The sequence below is a fragment of the Engraulis encrasicolus genome, chromosome 9, assembly GCF_034702125.1.
Source record: "Engraulis encrasicolus isolate BLACKSEA-1 chromosome 9, IST_EnEncr_1.0, whole genome shotgun sequence".
NCBI classification, from domain to species: Eukaryota; Metazoa; Chordata; class Actinopteri; order Clupeiformes; family Engraulidae; genus Engraulis; species Engraulis encrasicolus.
This window is the reverse complement of record NC_085865.1, coordinates 13,279,460-13,303,117: the sequence shown is the minus strand read 5'-3', so window position 1 is coordinate 13,303,117 and position 23,658 is coordinate 13,279,460. Positions and strand designations below refer to the sequence as shown.

At 42.3% G+C, this 23,658-nt stretch overlaps 1 protein-coding gene across 1 annotated transcript in view; it reads right to left on the bottom strand.

Annotated features, from left to right (window-relative positions):
• si:dkey-192l18.9 (F-box/LRR-repeat protein 7) overlaps positions 1–23,658 on the bottom strand; it is a 36,619-nt gene extending 12,961 nt beyond the window's left edge. Inside the window, exons 1-2 of the mRNA XM_063206540.1 lie at positions 23,282–23,658; positions 18,069–18,158 (exon numbers count right to left, since the gene is read on the bottom strand). Coding sequence (XP_063062610.1) covers positions 18,069–18,158; positions 23,282–23,318 — 127 coding nt within the window. The 5' untranslated portion in view covers positions 23,319–23,658. The remainder of the gene's footprint in view (positions 1–18,068; positions 18,159–23,281) is intronic.

Here is a 23,658-nt window from a genome sequence, read left to right as displayed (position 1 = left end):
GGCCCTGCATATCAGTATTAGATCAATGAAGGCCGATTACGATTCCAAAGCTCAAATTCTATATCAACTAATCATGTGGTTCTGGGTGACGAGTGATTTTCCAAATGTACCCTTTAACCTGGCATAAAAGTTCTCATCCTCGTGATCAAACAAATATGTGGTTTTGAATTTGAGTTTCTACAGTCAGGTTTTCCATCACTGATGTAGATCCAGTGCTCTCAAAGCATCAGCCATCTGGTCGTCCTACTGTGCAGTTAGCTCAGGCGATTTCACTTATGAGGTGATGATTTGTGTCGTGATCCCATATGTTGGATGTTGTTACCTTTCCTTCAGCCTACATCTTGGTCGTATAAGCTACAGGCTGGCCACGTGTTCTGCTCTTTCTATCTAATTCAATGATGATTGAATGACATCTCTACTTCGGGGTAACACATTCCCCCAACAACAAACATGACGCCCCTGCCAAAAAGCGGCCTGCCGTGGTGCCATAACGTACATGTGTCACTGATCAGCACAATGTTCTGTTACACACAAAATCAGTGTGGCTAATCAGCATGGTTTCCTGCATTACATAGCTGGAAGAGGAACTGAAGACACACTTTTTGTTTTGCTAAAGGAGGATCAGAACAGCTTTCATTTGTTGAAGTTGTTCTGCTGTTTTAGCCTTCTCAATGAAGAAATGCCTGGAATCTCTTTTTGAATAATGCCCATAAACCATCGAGAGCACTTTTCAGTAGTTAGCATACCCAGGGCTGATTCGCTTGATTCAAGATGCATCTGGTACCTTGATTGATGATGATTACCATATGGATGAAACCAAATGATTTGACTTGTCTAATCAGCAAGCTGTTGAACTTACTATTTTTTCTAATTTAAGGAAAAAGGGGGGAAAAAAGGAAAAGTGCTTCTGAGGGGCATAAATATTGGAAACTGTAATAACACTTTGTGAAGAAACGTGTGGAACTTGATGCCGAAGCATCTATTCTGACAACGCAACAGGTATCTTAAAAGTCAGAAATCTTGAAAGTGTTGGTCTCCAAAAGGGCATCAGTTTGTGTATCAATTATAGAGTAGTACAACAGAAAATTTCAAAAATCTGTCCACACAAAAGTTGTCACACAAATACGAATCTGTGACAGATGACTGGATCCAACTCAAATCAACAGAGGGCAAAAGTATCCTGGTCTTGTCATACCCTTCAACTAATTATAATAGGGTCTAGAACGACCAAATATAGAAACATTGACTGGTGGGAGGGGTGAACTCTGTTGAAGTGTGAAATGTGTGCCTGATTTGACCCAAACGCTAACGTTTGGTCATGACATGTAAATCTGCTTGTATGTAATGCATCATTGTACGTCCCGCTCCAACATCCCTGTGGTTACACCAGTTAACCGTCTTCCCAGAAGACCCGATCAAGAAGTAATAGGGAGGGAAATATTAACTGACTGGAGGTGCACAAATGTAGCCCGGGAAATCCCATGCTGCTTTGCATTATCGCTCCGATCTGAAAGACAGCATAGATGCCAATAGCCCCATACGACTTCTGTTGCTGTCGACCAACGTTGACGAAGCACGTGAGCGAGAACTTGTTGTCACGATGTGGGTGTTATTAAATACAGCGCATTTAAAGTCGGCCACAAATATGAACGAGACGATGAGCTCGCACCAGTTTGCTCTACTAACGCACCACGTGTGAGGAGTGGGGGGACAGGCAGTAAGGAGGAGCTGAAGTGGGGACCTGCGCAAACTTGTGTAGGGGTGTGAGACAAGACTCATATACACACGTGAGTGAGTTGTTGACCAACCAGTTCATGGGCGCGTGACCTCGGAGGCAGTCTGCAGGCGAGCGTTGAAGGGGATAAGCAACTGCAGAGGTTGCAAGATCTGACTGCAGTCGCATTCATCCCGCGATAGTTTGACACCATGTGACATGTCACCTCGTCGACGCAACATCGACGAAATTTCGAAGTTTGACAGGAAATCTAACCGTCATGCAGCATTTTCATCCAGGGTGCATTGCTGTCTAAATGCGCATGCATGCGTTGACGACAAGTCGATCGCACCTAGTGTCAAAACACTAACCTGAGACAGGGAGCCAATCAGAGAGCAGGGAGGTGTGGAAAGGCTTTGACATGTGGTACTTGACAAACGGAAGCTAACAGCTTGCTTGAATGCAACTGACACGATTGGCTATGGGCTATACCGAATGATACATTCATAACGCCCAATAAATGGCCATGGGGAATCATAAACCACAACTCTCCTATGAGGAATTCTGATTTGCCAGATCTCATATTCCATTCAAATAAGGCATTTTGTCCCAAAATCAACATGTATTTACATTTCACCACCAGAAATCTCCATCTATGTCTCCATCTTTAAATATCAGTTTTATTGAACTGCATGTCTTTTCATGGCAAAACTTAGCATGGCATTACTAAACATTATCACCATGACTAAAAATGGACATGCTACTATGATGTAGTCTGATGGGCCGTGGCCTATGATGCCTGTCTACTGGCGTGCACAGGCGTGTGAAGTCTCAGTCTCCTTCTTGTACCCTGTGAACCTCGCTTCATCAGTCTGCTTTGAGATCCCGTAATTACAAACATATCTCTTCCAGCTGCATGAACTTGATGTGAACTGGCAGTGGCGGGAGATTTTTTTTGTATTTCTATTTTTTTCTTTTTTTGCAGCTCAAGATATCACACAGAAAATAGTTGAACATCTGGTCTTTAGCTTGGAAGAGAGCAGAGCAAAACAGGAGGACAAAAAAACAAAGAGAGCTACAAGGGAGAAAGACTGTCTGACTCGGGAAAGTGAGAGGAGGCAGAAGACGAGGGAAATAAGGGGAGAGGGAGGGGAAATCAAAAGGCTGGGAACTATATCTCAACTGTGTGTTGATTGAAATGGTGAATTATCTCTTACGAATGTGTTGACGGCTTAACAATGAGCTGCATGCAGTAAGAAGTGCTGTGAGCTCTCTCTTGGACGCTTATTAGTCGTGTTCGTGTCGAGTATTAGGTGTGGCTGAGATGTTAAACTTCAACTTGAAGGGAAACCAAAAACGTTGGCGTCTGCGTCTTAACTTACAACCGGCTATTGCTTGGAGAAACTTGAAGAATAACTTCAATAACTTTATTAGACACTGATTCTTTAAGTTTAGAGCATACATTATAGTATTTGTTTATATTCTGGAATGTTTCTCCAACAGAAAACAGAGGGGAAAAATCCACTGAATAGCAGTGATAACTTGTAAGACCAAATCAAGAACATTCTGAGAGGGTTACCACATTTTAGGGAGGTAGAGGAGACAAGTATTCATTATACCTGGACATTTACACTATTCAATACATGCATAGGTGGATGCTTTCCATGTAGTCCACCAGTAATCTTTGCCGGCAAACCAAAAAATTAGTTTATTTACTCAGTGAATATTCATGAAAAAGGTCAAATTAGTGAATGGACAGCATAACGTTTGGAAATAAACTCTGCACTGAGAAAACTAGAGCAATCAGAGATGGCAACCTGTCCTCCTCACCAATCAGAGATGGCAACCTGTCCTCCTCACCAATCAGAGATGGCAACCTGTCCTCCTCGCCAATCAGAGATGGCAACCTGTCCTCCTCACCAATCAGAGATGGCAACCTGTCCTCCTCACCAATTAGAGACGGCAACCTGTCCTCCATCGCCATTTCACACTGAAGAAGGGTGTAAGCCCCAGAGCCATCTAATATCAGAGTTACGCCACTCCCATAGACCTCTATGGACCAATCTTTCCACAGCAATGGCGGCTCTCATGGAGCCTCACGGAGCGTTAACATGGAAATCCCCATTGACTTTAGTTCTATTAGAAGTTACTTAGTTCCAGGAGGTGGCCGTAGAACACAGAAAATGTGGTAAAGGTAATGTAATTTGTTTGTACTTAATCTTTGTTTGGTATGTGATGGTTCTGTGTTAGTTTCCAACGAACAGAAGTTTACTGTTAAGAAACATTTTAATCTACGCGAATCACATCACCAACCGACTTCCTGGTCCCCGGTTTGCGCAACTCTGTTATTAAATGGCTCTGGTAAGCCCTAAACGTCTGGGATGTGAGGCGATTAAAAAAGCAAAAAGAAATCTGATGAGTGCTTTTTATTCATTTATTTTTGAGATTTGAGTTAATTCATTGACTAAGTTAAGCACCCAGTGTAAAGTATTAGACTACAAGGTGTTGAGCGCGCTCCTGATCCTTCTAACCTGTCCTCCTCACCAATCAGAGATGGTGAACCGTCCTCCTCTCCAATGCCTGATGCATGTGTTGAGTATTTGGCATCAACCGCAGACGACCCAAATTATTGCAAGAACAAGACCATTGCAATACCTAGCCCAACACCCTCCAGGTTGCGAGAGAGTCAGGAAATGGGTGTATAAAGCTAGAATGTGGCCACTAAGGTATATAAAATAGTGAGAGAGAATGTGAGAGGTAGACATAGACATAGAAACAAAAAGAGAATTTCTGTTCACCTGTGCGTTCGTTGCGTGTTTGTTTGAGTACAAACATAAATGTGCCAATAATAGCGAACTCTATTATATTGTGTACAAATTATTTAATCCTTGTTGCTACTCATAAGTGCACTGGTAAAGCTATTCAGCTGGCTCTTCAATGTGGTCTATTTGTGCTGCAACAGAAGTAACTCATATTCTCAAGATGCATGACTGCACAATACACACAGAGACCGGTTCCAGTCCCATAACCCTTCGTCCATGGCTGGATTAGTCATAAGGTATACAGGGCATTTGCCCGGTGGACTGTTGATGATTTTGGCCTGGTCCTCTCCTCAATGTAGAGATATCAGTTCTCAAGCCGCTACAGCTGACCTCTCCGAGCCAGATTTAAATATCAATTTTGTCTGTTGAGGTCAAAATAGCTCGGAATAGATGACTAAATGTGTTGTCACAGGCTTCATTGTTTCTCTAACTGTCTGGCTGAAAATGCCTGGCCTGATTTTTTGTCCCAGCTAAGCCCTGCCTTTGGCCAGAAAAAGACCCTCTCAACCATTGGCTCAGTTGCCTTCCAGCCCTGACAGACTCCTTCGCAACAGACTTTTCCAAGAGCATCTGCCTGCCAGTTCTGAGCAGCCGAGAGTGTGAGGAGGAGGAAGTTGCAGTCTTCTCCAAATCCCCCCTGGCAGAGAGGAAGCAGAGCTTAATACATCCTCTCCAAAACCAAGATGAGGAAATAAACCATGAAATAGAAAATAGTCCCAGAAAGAGAGGGAGCTGTGGGGAGCAGGGGAGGATTTCAAACAGTAAGACCCGATGGACCAGATTTTTTTTTCATTACAGGTTTTGCTAAGTCTGGATGCTCTGAGTAGAGACTTCAGTTCAATGCATTTGCTTTCAGCGTTCTGTATGTAAGGTGTGTATTGTAGATACATTGTTAAGATACTGAATCCGAGGGGTTAGGTTGTTTCTATTGGTCTTTAAATCAGAAGGTTGTGGGTTCCAATCCCATACTGGCCTCTGAAGTGTGCCAGGCAAAGCAAATGAAATGACCCCACATGACTTCAATGAACATAACCAATACCCTGTGGCTAAATTACGATAAGTCGATTTGGATAAAAGCGTGCGTCTACTGAGTATAATGTAATGAAATTTATGATACATTCTTCGACAAAACTAATCTAGAACCAGTTGAAACAATTATCGACCTTTAAGAAGGGCTTCAGTTGCACTTGCTTACTTTCTGCTTCCCATTAATTCTCCCGTAGCTGTTCAATGCACAAATGTGACCAGTCACAGGAAAACAGGCCGCAAGTAGGCCTAGAGGCAAACAGAGTTAATCATGGAATCTGAGAGTGCAGACTCTAAACTTTACAATGATGTCTCATATATGGGAACAAAATTGAGCTGTGAAAGTTTTTCCTGCCCATAGAAAAAAACACATGAAATTAGCCCTTTTAAATGGTAGCTTTTTTAAGACACTTTTAGTTAAAAAAAAAAAAAAAAAAAGTGGGGGGAAAACCCTCTGAGAAGATTTTTTACTGGCCTTTTTGCAGTCTCAGATAAAACATTTGAGTTTGTGGGCCTATGTTTCAGTAGAAGAGTGCAAGTAGATCTAACTAGTGTTACTTCAACTTGTCTGATACTTACTCCCTTCCTAACATCAAATACTGTATAAGTCACCGCACATATTTACTGTATATTCTGCAGGTCCTTCTGTAAAACCGACGTTCCAACAATCAACAACCCGGGTTCTTTCCGTTATCCTAACTCTCGCCCTCCCTTGTGCATGTGGCTTTGTGATGACGTTACAAGACGCCATTGACAACAGAAGTTAAATACAATATCTCACAAAAGTGTAATTCGAAACGTCATTTTCTTATTTGCAATTGGTGTATTGAATGGAGAAAAGTCCGCCAAAAGTTTCTGTGGCTAGGCTAACAGCGGGGAAACTTTTTTCTCCACGGAGGCGGAGTGTCAGGGAAGTGCGAGGCCCCAAGCACAGGTTGAGGACGGGAGTTAGCATATTGGGATGCACCCAAAGAGTGCATTTTAATATGTGACCTCTCCTCCTCCACTTGCCTCCTCCTCCACTTGCCTCCTCCACTTGCTTCTCGTCATGATAACATCACTGACAACAGCATTATAATTCAATATCTTGCAAAAGCTCAATTGTAGAGTCTTTTTCTCATTTGCAATTGGGATGGTGAATGAAAAACAGTCCCTCAAAAGTTGTTGTGGCGAGGCTGACAGCTGGGAAACTTTATAGTTTTCTCCACGGAGGAGGGGCCAGGAGGCGGGACGAGGATACAAGCACAAGTGGAGGAGGCAAGGTCACATATTGGGATGCACCCAAAGTGTTAACAGCAGCAGCAGCAACAGCAGACCACTGGACCCCTCCCCCTTTCCTCTCTACTCTCTGTGATTCTTCCCTACGGGAAGCACATGGTCAGTCAGACATCCAAGGACAACTCAAACTGTGCTTCACTTGGCAGACAGCAGAGATGGAGAGACGCAGAAAGGAGGAGCCATGGGTTGGGATTAAATACAAGTTTGACTATGAAAGGGAGTGTCAAGGTTATTTACCCTTAGCAAAAAATAGTTTATTGAAGTGTGCAATGAGTATATACGGCCTTTGTCCTAAAGCAGCGTTTCTCAACTGGTGGGTCGCGACCCAAAAGTGGGTCGCGGAGGGGTCATGGGTGGGTCGCGGAGCCTTGGTGTAAAAAAAAAAAACGTAATTCTAAAAAAAAAATCCAACTTTTCCTGCAACAATTTACAACTTTTATTTTGATAGGCTAGTGAACTCCGTGTCATCTGTCGTCATAGATACAATCTGAATGTTTATGCGAGATAGATAGCGTGCAACCAGTCATTCGAGTCTTGGTTACATTTTGAGAATTGCATTGAATTGACTTGAACGCTAAAAAAATTGGGTCGCGACCGAATGAGAGTGAAAATGGTGGGTCCCAAGACTGTTCCAGTTGAGAACCACTGTCCTAAAGTGTAATATGTATACTGCTTTTGAAGTACACTCTTTGAGGTGCACTGAATCTGACTGTATTGTGATTGTTTTCATGTCTTACGATCCTCTCACTAGAAGAAATTTCCCCCATGGGGGACAATAAAGCTGCTACTACTACTACACTGAAAAGTATACTATACTAATGGGAACTTGAAGTATATATAGTAATTGGTAATACACAAGCAGCTGGTAGCTGTAGCCGATGGTTAGGGAGCAGGTCCTTAGACCAGTATGTTGCAGGTTCAAATCCTGCACAAACCAGTTCAAAATGCCTGAATTGTGTATGATCGTGAAGTGAATGTGAATTGCTATGGTGCTTGTAATTACAGCATATTTATTATGAATCATATGTATACTTTTATATAGGCTACAATTCAGTTCAAAGAAGTATTAAATTAGTATAATCTAGTTCACTGGAAGTACATGTTTCGAAGTACACGTATATTTGGTATACTTATACTTATACTGATAAGTTGTGTATGCAAAAAGTGATGGGCAACCTTGGGACTTCAGAAGCTAATATATAAGCTAATATATAAATAATATCTATTGGTGAAAACATTTAATTTTGAATATGTAGCCTCTGAATCCAGTTCACCCATCATAAATATTCGTATGTACTTCCATGCTCAAGTGCTACAAACCCCCCCTCTACACCATTACATGTGCAAAACACAAAAGATACCAAACACACTCACTCACATATGTTCAGCAGGCAGCATTGGGTTCCAGAACACCTCCTCCTCTCCACACTAACTTGGTTATGACGAACAGCACACACACTGTGGTCAGCTCTTGTCATGTGGCCGAGACATCGCAAAAGACAGACACACTCTTGGGGGGGCGGGGGGATCAGTGCACACTTCCTACCCCCGCAGAATTTGAGCGGAGTGTGGTTAGTTTCATAACTTTTTATGTCATCCGCTTGCTGTGATTTGAATGTCATAGCCAAAAACACCAGAAAGGCCTCTGAACGGTCCCATTCACACTGAAGATACATTTGAAAAGCATAGTACATTTTGTTGCGTTTGTTGCGAAAAGGCTACACTATTTGAGTCCATAAATATGCAAAGCATACTAGAAATTTTATTGTCGGCACATTTGAAGAATGTAGGCCTTCAAGGCTTCTAGCACAAGCAGGGACAGATAACTGCACAGCCCTACCGGGCCCAGGCCCAGGGGCCCAAGAGTTAAGGCAGGCCCCTGAAGCTCTAGCCTCTGTATTTGCTTTCTCATATTGCAACAGTTAACAACAGTTAACAACTGTATTTTCGAATTTGCTTGGGGGACAACCCCCGAAACCCAAGACAACATAGGCTCTCACACCTGGCCAAAAACCCTGAATCGGTTTGTAAACGAGCAACATGGAGGGGGACCTCTCTTGTTGTTTGGCCCAGTGGCCATGGAATCATAATCCATTCCTGAGCACCAGTGATCTATTTATGATCCATATTAACATATATGTGATGTGTGATGAAATGTTAAGGTCCAGCTGTTGGTAAGGTCCAGGTGTTCATTTTCAAACTGTGTCCTTATCAAAGGTTATTTCTCGTCCCTGGCAAGTATGAAGAATGGACGGGAAGTATTAGCCTACACATCGGACTCTTAATAGAGTGCTTAAGCAAATGCCTACGTTGAGTAACAACACGCTATTTAGACTTAGCCTATGGCCACTTTAATTCCTCTTAATAAACAACAGCTGTTCCATAGCGACGTAAATCAGTGCTTGTATCCACGTTATCATGCTCTCATCTATGTGGGTGGGAGTCAAGGCTGGTTTACTGCATGATCCTACCAGGCCCAGACCCAGGGGCCCAAGAACCAAGGGAACCCCCCGAGCACAATCCTCTATGTATCCATTCTCACACGGTGTTAAATATAACACTTTTAACAACTCTATTTTCATTTTTTCTTGGGAGACAAACCCCCAAATCACCAACAATGTAGAGCAGTGGTTCTCAACTGGAATAGTCTTGAGACCCACAATTTCCCGTGGTCAATATGGTGTGACCCAAACTGTGTGTCGCACCGTCAGATTCTTCCAATAATAATAAAAAAATATTACCATGCATTTCATAATATGCATTATTATTTGCATTGTATGCTGATATACAATGTGTCTTATGAAGTAGTGGAGAGGAAAAGGCCTATTAACCATGTTTCACTCTGTCTTCGACATCATAGTAATTTTTAGTGCATTGCATCACAGCTCCGCGACCCACCCAGGAACCCTCCGCGACCCGCTTTTGGGTCCCGACCCACCAGTTGAGAATCACTGATGTAGAGTCTCTAACATTTGGCCTAAAACCCTGAATCTTTTTTGAAACTAGCAACACCCATGGCTTTTTCCACTGTCTGGATCAGAGGCCCATGAAGTCATAATCCGTGCCTGGTGTGGGTGTTTTACATACCGACTACTTTGCTGTATTTGGGTCTTTATTATCTGTCTGCCATTAATTCTAGGCCACAATATCTATACAGTAGATGGTCTTATGGGGTGCTGTAGACTGCCAGCATAGGTTGAGACAATAACACATCAAATGGTAGGCAATAAGGTTGACAGTTTGACACTGTTAATGTGAAGTCAGTAGACAATAAAAAAAGTGAAGAAAACAACTGTAATACAGTACCTCTCTGGACACACTATCCAAATAATGAGTTAACAGACAATTATAGCCTGTTCTAAATGCTAAATTTTCTAAATCCAGCAAAGAAAACATTAAGTCATTTAACGAAATCCCTGCAACTAAATTTTCTGTGCAGACCTGAGCCAGCAACGGAGAAGTTGCCAGCTGGCCCAGCTGACTTGTGTGCTGTGATATAAAACTCCACTCCAGTCTCTGACAAACCTGAGAAGACTCGGATTTGGCCTCTTTACAGGCATGTGTCTGCTGCCATGTCTGAAACTCCTTCATTGTCCTTCAATGGCTGTGTGAGCTTACGTCCAGGCAGGAGCTACACAATATGGTTATGTTAGAGTTTTATAAGAACGTTGGTGTCCTATTTGCATGCTCTGTTAGTCTGTTTACATGTACATACTACCCAGTAAATGTCACAGTGCTAAATCAACACCTATAGTAGGACCAACACAATGAGTGTTAAATTAAACTGTCTAAGTGGTGAATCAACACTTCCATATGTGCTGTGTACTGGTAAACCAAAGCCACAGTGGGCCACTTCATCAAGGCTTTACGCATACAGATTGATCAAGGATTTGTATTATTGCAGAATATTTCACTATTCATAATATATCAGCATGCTACATTCAGACAAGTTGGGACTCAACCAGAGATTCTTTAAGTATATAGAGATATGCCAATGTAATAGGTTGCTATGGGCACCTAACATGACCAGGTTCCGGTCTGCCTAAAGGGGCTTGTCATAATGCTCCTAGCATTGAATAGAACAGTCCTTAGGTCTGCCTAGGTCTGCCTAAAGGGAGATTTCCCCCCCTCCCCCTTGCAATAATAGAACCCGGAAACAATGGGCCAATGGAACCTCTCTCTCTCTACTCTCTCTGACTCAACTTCATCAGCGCAACACTTCCTGCCTATTTCCTGAACTTTTTAAAGCACTGATGAAGGCTCTTGTAGTCAAAAGGTCTGTATGACCTGGCAATGATTTAATAAAATGACAAGAAAAAGGAAAAGGATTGTGCAATCTATTGCCTATATGTCTGATTACTTCAGTGACACGCACCAACAATAAGGAATAGCGCGGTGTGTGGAAGATAACTTTCAGATTCAGCAACGCAAAATAACTAAGTTGAATTCTCCATCTTTTATGAAGCTTTTGTCATAAAACATACGTTTAGTCGATAGCCACTTTTTACATCTGTGTCTCCTTAGCAAAGAGATATGATAAAGACATCTATAATGAAACAGAACGTTGAGTCAGATGGCATGCTGCATTTGTTTTTGAAATAGAATAGAACAGAATAGTCCAAAATCTATGGTATATTGATGTAGTTTATACCAGCAGTTACCAACGTTTTCGAATCAAAGGCAGACAGGCAGGATAGTATTGGCCAACTGGGCCGCTGGGTGGAATGTGTCCCAGTTCGAGAGTGCTTCTCCAGGAGAGAGAGAGAGAGAGAGAGAGAGAGAGAAATGCACAACGTGCCTCTGGACCACTGCACTGCCAAGACAAACCTCACACAGCACAGGCAGGCAAGAGGCAGCCCAGGGCTGAACTTACTCTGTGTCCTGAACGTCGTTTCAGGTGAAGAAAGTATAATACTTGAGTGTGACTGCAGATCAACTGTTTCTAAGGAGAACAAAACTTAAGACTACTCCTTTATTGGTTGATACTATACGGCAAAGCACTTTGGGTAAACTGCTGCAATGCAATTAGAAATTGTTTCGACGGCCCTACCATAGCTCAAAGGCCCTACCTTGGCTTAATGGTAGGGCACTCGTCTACTATTTGGCCGACCCGGGTTCGATTCCCGACCCGGGTCCTTTGCCAGCCCATCTTCATTGTGCTGTCCTTACAATAAAGGCGAAAAGCCCCCAAAAATATATTTAAAAATAAAAATGATTTAAACATTAACAGCGATGATGACAAGCAACAGGTCATCAGATTTTCCTACTTGCAAAATCAAATATTTCGTCATTTCATTTTCCAAACTGGCAAATCTGGCAAGCGAACAGATCCTCAACATAGGCTGATCAGCAGATAACTCTTTTCACCATTGTTAAGTGCATCATACTGTATACTGTACTTATGTCAAGCTAGGATAGGTGCTCCTGTCAATATGCCTTTATATTTTTTTTGCCATTGCTATTATTGTTGTTGTTGTTGCTATTTGTAAAAAAAAAAAAAAAAAAAAGAACGATTCGTATTCATCTCCAACTCATCTCATACTTTCAAGTAACAAGCAAGTGCTGTGGTTTCTCCTCGTAATTCCGAGGTACGTATTTAATGGCTGTGGTATGTGATGGCGCTGTTGCTCGCCCACCATGTGTACGTACTGGTGTGTGCAGACTGTATTTTGCATTTATCAGTTAAGTGGGGACGGTGGCCGCTGTGGTTGCGGCTGTTTGAGAGCCTGCAATTACTCAGCACTCAACAGACCTGGTAACAAAAATCTTCGAAAACATTAGTAGCTGGCTGTGCCTCAGCCAGACAGTCCCTAGTGAGTTTCTTTTTTTTTTTTATTCCAGAGATTTTGACTTCAATTCCTAGCTGGAAAATAAAGACTAGGTCTAAGTCTAACTCAGCATGAAAAGCACATTTCACAGACACTTGGTGGACACTTGGTGGTTTTCTTACAAACTTGGCTGTCGACAAGACAAGACAAAGCTCAAACAAAAACCTATTCAAACATGATAATCATAGCGAAATGAATATGCAGAGAAAGAAAAGAAATCATTCCAATGTTACCCTCACTGTTTTATCTTTCTGGCTCTGTCATGATCCAACTTGATGTCTATATGCAAAGCCTGCCGTGGCATCAAGCAACCGTGAGCTCTCTTCCTTCCTGAGTCTTTTCATTCCTTGGGTGCAAAGGATAAATCTTGCAAGCAAGGCCGTTCTACAGACAATGGAACCACACTAACTGATCGGCTGATAAAACGGCTCATCATCTATTAATCTTCAAAGATGAATAATGTCAGTGAAACTTTGAAGCAACACTGAAACTCTTTTCCTCTTCAGACACACAAGTTGGAAGGAAAATTGTCTGTCTTGCATCACTTTCAAACTACAGATGGCCAACAAAGCAAATTCAGATATCACATTCAACCTTCTATGAGTTGATGAACCACTAAAATGTTTCTGAAAAAAGTTTTAAATGAAGAAAGAACTACTGCATGCACTGTTGTATTAAACAGAGACCGAGTTTTGTTTTGGTTTGGATCGAGTCAGATGAACATTTCCTTTTATATTTTGGAAAAATAAGCTGTCACTCTCTCTTTTCAACTATCTTCTCTGACTAGGAGATGCTGTCCACTCATCGCTGATTATACGTTTGTAAGGTGAGCCATTACATACTGGAGTTGAGCAGCATAAAAACTTTCTGCTGAGGGAAACACGTTGACCTCTGATGAAGACAAATGTTCTCTCTACATGACAGCCTATGATTACCACAGACATAAGGGCCAGCCGCTGAGTGTTATATCCTCAGGGCAAAGACCGTCACAAATTCATCGCAGCCAATTTACTGCAGAAATCTTCATCTAAATGTCATCCACAAGACCACAGACCAATGGGACGGTGCCAACAAAGCGTTAGTCCTTATTTCACAACAAAGTACATTGTGAATACTTCGTAAAAAATGCCTTGTGGCATTTAATGTGTGTGAAAACAGTGAAAACACATTAAACCACATGTTTTCTTCCATGCGTAGTGTTTCCCCCAATGTTTTATCCTGAAGATTGTGTCAGTCATAGCTAAAGAACACACGCCCTCCACCCAGTTGGTCAAGTTCATAGCCTGTTTCACAGAGTGCTGCTAAGAAAGGCTGTCTGTCACCATCAATGACCAGATGAAGCCAAGTCTATCTAGGTCGGTTTGTGTTCAACAATTACATACAGTATATCACGAAAGTTAGTACACCCCTTGCAGTTTTGGCAGATTTGTGAGTATATATTTTCATGGGAAAGCATAAAAAAATGTCACTTTGACACAACCGCTTAAATTTCTTGTTCACTCAGAAAAAAACAAAATACAGCCATTAATTGATGCCGCTGAAGGCCTTTGAAAACGTCCGCCGGCGGACGGATTTTCACATGTAAAGTTTGCTGCTTGTGTATGCCATCCATGTTCAAAGTGCAATCGATTTACCCACTCCCCTATCTTCTACCATGTCTGAACTGACCGGGGAAAAAAATAGTAGCACACCACGTCATCGGTGGGCGGAGCTAGCCACGTTAGCTTAGCTCAATAGCTCAACGATCCACATTGACTTTACATGGGGAAAGTGGTGGTTCCTCAACATCACTTGAGTCTTGAAATGTGTTAAAGATACAATGTGAGCTTAAATAACGCCACGAATGCATTCTTTACCTTTCAGTAGTCTGGAAAGCGGTCTTGGTTGTGTTGAAATGCCCAGGAAAATCGTACAGATGCTTAATCCCTTCATCACGAAAAACAGTATTTACTTGTTTACCACCACACATGCTTGCCATCATCTATAGCAAATTTGCTTATCTTGGTCTCAAGAGAGATGAACAGACCAAGGATATGGGTCACTGGAGCCATGTCGTGTTAGCCTCGCGACGCCATCCTCTGTACTCCACCAAAGATTTTGGCTCCACACATCGTCTGGCAAAAGCCTCGAGCTCGGTTCTCTCAGTGTTTCGCCAATCAGCAAACAGTTGAGAGTGGTGACGTAGAACTCACCCGCAAGCTCCGTTACTGATTGGTTAAGGTAACTATATTCACACTTTCGTTTTGTTATTTGTATGCTTTTGCGACGCTATAACGTAACAGGCATGCTAATAAAGCACAATATGGGTTTTAATTTGAGTTTGGAACGTCAATTAATTTAAATGATAGAGTAAGATCAGACCATCTCCCATCGTCCACGGAGACGAATTCCTCATGGCTTTTGCCAGACTGATTGACGGAGTCAACAGTCGGCTTTTCGCCCAGGCTAATTTTGTGTGGTCTGAAGAGACCAAGGTAAACAAATTTACTTTAGATGGTGTCAAGCATGTGTGGTGGTAAACAAGTGAGTTTTACAAAAAAAGTGAATCCTCTCAATAGCCAAGCATGGTAGTGGGACTGACATGGTTTGGGGATGCATGAATGCTGTCAACATTGGCAATCTGAAATACATCTAAAAGAAACATGCATGTCAACATGCACTGTGACTACTGAGGCCGATCATGATATTCTCCATAGGATTGCATTCAAATCTCACACCAATCCATTTAAGCCAGATGCACACCAAAAATGTAAAAGTTCAATGAAAAGAAAGGTTGAAACGCACACCAATGACCTCCCTTTTAATCCCTTTTCTTATAGAGACGATTCGAGCCAACACGGCCCCTTCTCTACCGGATTTCAGTCTGGGGTGAACTCACTTTTGTGGGTACATGTTCAAACATTAATGGCTGTTCTGAGTGAACAAGAAATTTAAGCGGTTAAATATGTTGTTAAAAGGTCACTAAACATTGTGTCAAAGTGACATTTTTTTGACGCTTTCCCATGAAAAGATATACTCACAATTCTGCCAAAACTGCAAGGGGTGTACTCACTTTCGTGATATACTGTATCTCAGCCAAATAGTTAACCTGGTTCTCACACGATGGTTGTTCCCAAGTGTGAGCAAACAAAGTTTAACGAAGATGCACGAAGGTTCTGCGGGAGAGCCAGGTTACCAAATAGCAGGGATTGATGAAGAAAATGCATAAGCCTTAAATGGAGCTAACAAATCCTAAATCTGCAAGGTCAGACGAATTGAAAAAGCCTTCACATCAATGGACACAAGTCACATTACAAGGGCAATTACTAATTTATAATAATGAAGAAAAAAAGCTTTATAACTGCATGCATGTTATAACATTTGTATCGGTCATGGAATTTCCTTTGCCAAAACAGAAGCCAAAGACTGCTCACTTCATGTTTCCAGCCTTCAATCTAGGCAGTCAGCCCCTCGAAGAAAAATAAAGACAAGGTTTTAATATCCTCACATTTTGTCTGAAAAAGACATACCAGCCACAGCTTGAAAACCAACAAGAGACCAATTGATTGCTAAGTCAATATGATGTGCTTTGGAGGCACGCAATACTGTATAAAGGGACATGCGTCAGGAGCCAGAGCTGGCTTACGAAGCACTGGCACTAAATCGCAGACCCATTAAGAGGTTGAATTGCACTCTGGGTGTGAGGAGGGCACAGAAACAGGCCACTTATGCCACTACACACCTGGCATCCTACTTTGACTGCCTCTGCTTTCAAATGAGCATGCATTTACACATATGCACACACAGACAAATCTGCACTCACACAGAGAGAGGAGAGAGACAGATAGACACACTCAGAGAGAGAGAGAGAGAGAGAGAGAGAGAGAGAGAGAGAGAGAGTGAGAAAATAAAGGAATGTTCAGGGAGGTTGGCGCATGGCCCAAGAAAGCTGTGTGGGTCTGGGTCTGGGCAGTGGCACAAAGAGGGGGGTTAGGAGGGCGAGTGCCACGGTGTAATGAAAACAATGCCTGCCTGCCCACAGGGGTCTGCTACGTTCACACACCGCTTCTCTCTAAGCTAAGCCATCGTCATCAGCATCTACAACGGTGTGTTTCTTTCCACAGAAATCAGCCAGCATGCAAAAAGCTAACAGGTGATCTTTCGAGACACTCACTTTGCTTTCTGAAAGTAGTCTGGGACGCCCGTGCATACATAGCGATCATCATCCAGATCAATGCGTTTATTTCCACAGAAAACAGCCAGCATGCAAAAAGGTAACAGGTGACACAAGATACTGGCTCTGTTTTCTGAAAGTCTTTTGGAAAAAGAAACCCTCAGTCAAGTTGTACTCTTGAGTAAACCTACTATGATCTGCATACAATATCTATGTCTAATTAATCAAGACATTAACTGTAAAAGGTCTAAAAACAATGTCAAGATATTATATTTTGTTTTGATATGAGATCCATTATTACATTTGTCACAGAAAAAACAGGTGAAGAAGATTTGCACATGTAAAATTCATGTTGGTAGTAAAATGGGTCGTAACTGAAATTGATCCGCATGGAAGCATCTACCTCTCCGCCAGGGGATGGCAATGTTTTTCTTATTATCCTTTTGGAATTACAACCCAGCCAGATATTATTGTTGGAAGCCAAATCACTGTGTAGTCTACCACACACAACACTGATAAAGAAACTTCCCACCCACCCAGACAGGAAATCACGGCTCCTCTGCCATAATAGTGCAGCTTATTGGTCCGAAGACAGAATTATAATGTTATAACGGCAGAGCATTTTCTTAAGTTTTGCTAGTCTTGTGTGGTCCATAGTATGCTCTGCCTAGCAAGACATCAGTTGTGAGATAGAGCCGAGGGTAAATCAAACTAAAATAATACACATACACGCGCGCACACACACACACACACACACACACACACACACACACACACACACACACACACACACACACACACACACACACACACACACACACACACACACACACATCATCTGAGTTCCACAGTGCTGGTGGAAAGAAATATTCAAATATTCAAATACTGCAGTATTACATACGAAAACAAATTCCATTTTGTTAGTTTTTTTTCTTTCCACTCTTTCAGCCACACACATATTATCTCTCTCTTCCAAGCAACTCTTTGGCCTCAGGTATCCCTGCATTTCTGGACAAACAGCAGTAATACTCTGCCCCCTGTCCAAGGAGAAGAAAAGCCTTGGAGTGTTCACTTCTGACAGGAGCATTGAGTTTGTTTTCAATTTATGGTCATCCCAGGAACAAAACACAACTCCAAAAATAGTCCACGAGAGCGAGAGAGAGAGAGAGAGAGAGAGAGAGAGAGAGAGAGAGAGAGAGAAGGGGAATGCAGGGCAGTTTGTCAATAATGAGGAGCAGATGGTTTACCTTCGCTGGTAGCCGCATTCTTGGAGGGCCTGCAGGGCGTGGGATCCGTGCTGGAGCTCACGTCGGAGGAGATGCTGGAACTTCCCTTACCTGCCAGGAAGACAACACAACACAGTGGCATGATGGGAGTGATGCAGGCAGCACAGCAGTTACCATGATGAAGCTGAAACTCACCTGTACGCAGAGGCTGACACACACAAGCACACATCCACACAAACACACACACACAAACACACAGGTCCCATTCCATGACCACAACTGTGTATGCCAAATAACATAGTACGTATGGTGAAGAGGTGATTTAGCCTTGTTTTTCCACCTGACTAAGGAGTTGTGCCAATTAAAAGAATCCAGTTTCGTGAAAGTCTGAAACAACACACACACACACACAATGGTACTGAATAGCTGCCTCTGAAGCCAGATCACCTTTGAGTAATTTGGCTTTATATTGGGTGGCAGTCAAAGGCTCCCATCAGCAGGACATGCTGCTGGGAATTAATTTGTTGAGGGGGTAGGCAAGTCGCCTTTGGAGGTACAGTAATGTAGTCGAGCGTAAACTCATTCTCATGGAATTATTCATAGCCCAGTCATGTGCACCGTACACACTTTCAAGACAGTAGAAATTGAAGAAACGGGTAATTGATGAGTTGTCAAACATGGTTCTATAATTGGACAGCTTAATATTAGCTACGGTCTAATTTTAGTGTTCCATTGTGAGAAAATGTGCTGTTGAAGTGCTCACTTCTGCTAGAGCAACTGACTGACATGATTGTACTTGTATAGGCCTATGCCAAGATGTGGAGGTTAAGAGACCAGCCTTTGGGTTGGACAAGGCACAATATTTGAACAGGTGTTGCACAAACAACTCTCACTTTCTTCTAAGTCTTACTCGGTTACTGTGAGAATGTAAAAATTCTTCATGCCTCAAATGACATCACTGTGTGCCTGTTCTCATATTAAGTGATCCATTCTAGAAGACAGGATAAATATTTGGGCATAATTAGTGTGGCTGTTTTGGAAATCAATCAGAGCAATAACAAATGCAGTAACGCAACTATGCGTATATGTAGGTTGTGCAGTTTTCAGGGCGCGGTGACTTAGACTCATTCGACATGTCAAACAGCCATAGAGTACAGTACACGCCAAATACAAAGGTCGCAGTGGGTTGTGAAAAAACAAGGCGTAAAATGTGATTTGTTTTACAAGACAATGGTTCGTAAATGATATAACTGTTGACAAAGACACACCAGGTCTATGTGCATACAGAGTTGACACTAATACGGAAAATATGCCACTGTTTTCGTTCCCCTTTTTTGCAGTCCTGCTATCTGTAGCCTTCTGATAACATTCTGTACAGTGCTCAGCAACAATGAGTAGGCCCTGTTAGAAAATTAACCTTTTCAACAATATTTCGATAAACACACAAGTTATTTCCAAATGTGCATAGAGTAAGTTTAATACAACACATGTGAACCTTACCACAAAAGAAATAAGTTTAATTATATAACTTAAACGACAAACCTTTACATTTCTGTGAAATGATGGTGGTGCAAAAGTGAGTACACTACAGACTGATGCTTAGTTTGATTCTTCAGAACTCCCCATTTATGTTCGAATGAGTTCAAATCAAGTGTCATAATCACTGAATCACTCACCTCCTCAGAAAATCAGCATCGACCCTAGGTGTGTGTTTAGGTTTGCTGTGCGAAATACTGTTTTATAGCCAACTGTTCGAAAGAAAACTGTGTAATGTGTGGTAATAATAACTGTGTAATTAAACTCTTCTGCGACTGATTGAATGCTTGCTCAATAACTAAAATGTAGCATTCCTCTGAGACTTTCATTGGGGTGTACTCATTTCTGAACCACGCTTACATACAATACAATACAATATAGGTCATATTATAAAAACATACTTTTATGTTGTATGTTTATGTATCCAATCAGCACCATCAAAAGAAAGATGATCACAGCAGTTATATACTGTATTTTATAATTATATATGTGATTATTACTGCCTCCCCAATAGTTTTTTCAACAACACCACATGGGGTTCTTTCCATTGTCCTAACCCCCATCCTCGACTTGTGCTTGTGACCTTGTGCGTCGCTGACGCCCTGCCTCCGTGGAGAAAACAATAAAGTATCTCCGCTGTCAGCATAGCCACATCAACTATTGGGGGACCTTTCCCCATTCAACATCCCGATTGCAAATGAGAAAAAAAAGACTTTTGAATTGCACTCTTGTCTTGAGAGATATTGAATTAAACTGCTGTTGTCAAAGACAATCTTGCGACGTCATCATGAGGCCACAAGCACAAGGGATGACGGGAGTCAGGGCGTAGGCAGAAATAATAAAACAGGTGGGCCCAGAAAAAATCGGACGGGCCCAACCCGAAAGTGTGTTGGTAGATGTTATAATATCGTGCTCAAAAATGATACTTTGAAATTGAAATCATAGAAATCACAGAAGATGAACCAGACTTTTGACAAAATGATTAATTATCGCTCAGTGCTATGCCATTAATTATAGTTCAATGAGACAACAGTTGACTGTCAAGTGTGAATGGGGTGGGCTTGGATGTCAAGTGGGCGGGCCCAGGCCCACCCAGGCCCACCCCTGGCTACGCCTATGGAGTCAGGATAACGGGAATGAACTCATGAAGTAGTCCTTCTGCTTCAGCATCCTCCACCATCCTGATGACATGCTTTGCTGACGTCACTGAGACGGAACATCTGCTAATGTTTCGGACGGTGCAGTCTACTGCAATGTGACTCACTAGCATTCTTGCTGGACCCCAAATGTCCCCTGGGCACCCAAAAGAGAGGCATGAAGCCGAGGGAGGGCTTTTGTTATGCTGCATGACACTTCCATGGATACAACTATTCAAGCAGCGGCCCACATCTCGGTTCTACTGGATCAAAGATTCTTTTCATTTCTAATCATAATGTACCGTCTCTGTAGCCTGGGAACTCCCATACTGCCTTTAGTTCTACACAATCGTTTCGATCTGAAAGACACTTGTGATTAGGTCTGGTGTTAACCAGGCAACCGTCTCTGACTGGATTCCGTAGAACACTGCACAGTAGATGGTCAGAACTGCCTGAAAATTTCCTGCGTTCTTTAAACTGATATCGCGAAGAACACTTTGACTTGATAATATAATAAACTTCACGAGGGTTCTACTATAATATATGTTCATAATAGTTTTTATTTGATTTGATACACAATATAACCTTTTTATAATAACTTACAGTAATAATAAAGACATGCATTTATATTCATACTTGTAAGGATGAGACTAGGTTTTCAACTTTTTTAAATCAATGTTTCATACATGTCCCACTAATTAATGGGGAAATGTCCAACTGTCTTTTAACCCATCACACGTGTACACCGAGCAGCTATGACACCACACAGGAAAGGGAACAATGTCTACAAATGTCTACCAGCCTCATGCCTCAAGGCTCACTGTGAAAGCCACCTGGCAAACTCTCCTTGTGACACAGCACGGTGGGACGGTACCATGGTCAGGGTACCTCAGTCATGGAAGAGGATGGGGGAGAGCACTGATTATATACAACCTGGCGGGTTGGGAGTCAAACGGGCAACCTTTGGGCTAAAGGTCTGACGCTATGACAGCTTACCCATGACTGAGGTCATCAAGAATGTCTCAATACGTACATAAAATAGTGAAAGGACAAGGATGGAGTTGGAGGAGAGATGCCGCAGAAGCAGGCTAGCACGTGCTGCTTGATTACTCCATCCTCTCTCTGTCCCTTCTTTGTTTCCTCCATGGGAGAAGGATGGGAGCTCACAGGTGTTGCGAACAGGTTTTTTTTTAGTTCTTGATTCGAGTCCAGCACCCAGGCTGTTGGAAGCCAAAGTGTGCGTGCGTTTTCATACCATGCCAAGTCTTTGGACTATTTTCTGGTTGGATTCAAACCTGGATGCTCAGGTCAAAGTACTGCTAAATTAGACCACTTCCCCAAAAAAACAACACTTTGCAATCATAATCAGCCCACTCAACACCAGTAAAGAAAGGGACATTTTCACCACACCAGGGACATTCTCCTGACATGCCTGGCAGCTTTCCTGGTCCTACACTCAATAGACAAGTGAAATCAGATAGCAAGCTGGTCCCCAGGTCAACGCTGCAGGTTACTTTTTTTTTTCTTTTACATCATATGATACGTAGGTGTGTGTGCGTGTGTGTGTGTGTGTTTCTGTGTGTGTGTGTCTGTGGGTGTGTGTGTGTCGGCTCTCCCTGTAGACACATACACCACAGTTAGACAATCAGACAGTCGGTCATTGTGATACCTGGCCAATCTCTCTACGGGAGACCAGAAGTAGGCTAAATAATATTTTGGTCACAAAAAAAACAGGGAAAATACAGATCCCCCTTTGTGGCCGCAAACATGAAAGAGGTCAGATTTGATCTTTTCATGAATATTAACTAAATAATAAACTAATGTTTACTAGTATGACCAAAGCAAAATAAGTTTTGCTTAATTTCGAGGATGGTCTTGAGTGGAACAATGACTGTCACATGGGGCACGTGCACCTGTATCACTCATGTGCATGGATCTGCCACTTAGGCAGGTAGACAGGTACAGTAGGCCTACATTTGAATACTTGCTCAGGGAGCATGAAGAAGTAATGATACTTGGTGGAAAGAAACTCCATCATCCATCAACAAGGCAGTTATCACAGAATAATTTGCAATATTATATTCCTATTGTTCATCAACAAGGAAAACTTAAATTACTAATTTGATATTGTGTGATGGGTGGATTTATTGATGCTTGTGTCCAGGTTAATAAAACTCGTGTTGACTGGTACAAGAAAAAATTTCATTAAACTCTCTTTCATCATCAAGGCCAGTTAATGCTGTTCTTCCAGAACGACCATCAACCCATAACACGGTGTGTAGGCCTACTGTTGTGGAGCACGCTAACGTGTGGCTTCACCCTGGATCCAGTATCAGAGAAGTGATAACAGCGAAAAAAGGCTGGACGACATCGATGCAAAACCCAAAAGTTTTCCGTACGAATCTCTTAACGTGTTTTTCTGTCATACTACTTGTACTTGTCCGCGTTGGCAGTCACAGTGCTCCACCGTGAAAAAGTACAGTCAAAAACACACTGGCATACAGGCTCACAAAGGCATAAAGAAAAGTCCAACTCCTTTGGGATACACAAAACTATACTCACCCTCACTCTCACAGTTCTTCCCATTGTTCGCGCCCATCCTGGCGAATACATAGCCCAAAAGTTCACTTAAAAGGCGGGGATGTCCATACGGCCATCCGACAACACAATCCAGTCACAATGTCAATAGAAAATCAAATGCATCCGATGGGAGTATGTACTCGGATTAACTCTCAAGTACATAACGGTAAAGTGAGACTGCGCAAATCACTGCAGACAAGTCGGACAGCCGCACTTTGGCATGCGCATTGGTTGAAAGTCAGGTCTTCGTAGACGTGCGTAAAATCTTGGAATGAGCTGGAGAAAGTTACCTCAACCCAAAATACGACGCACTGACCATATCCGTTGCAAGGGGATTAAAGTTTTGCTCAAGTATGCGT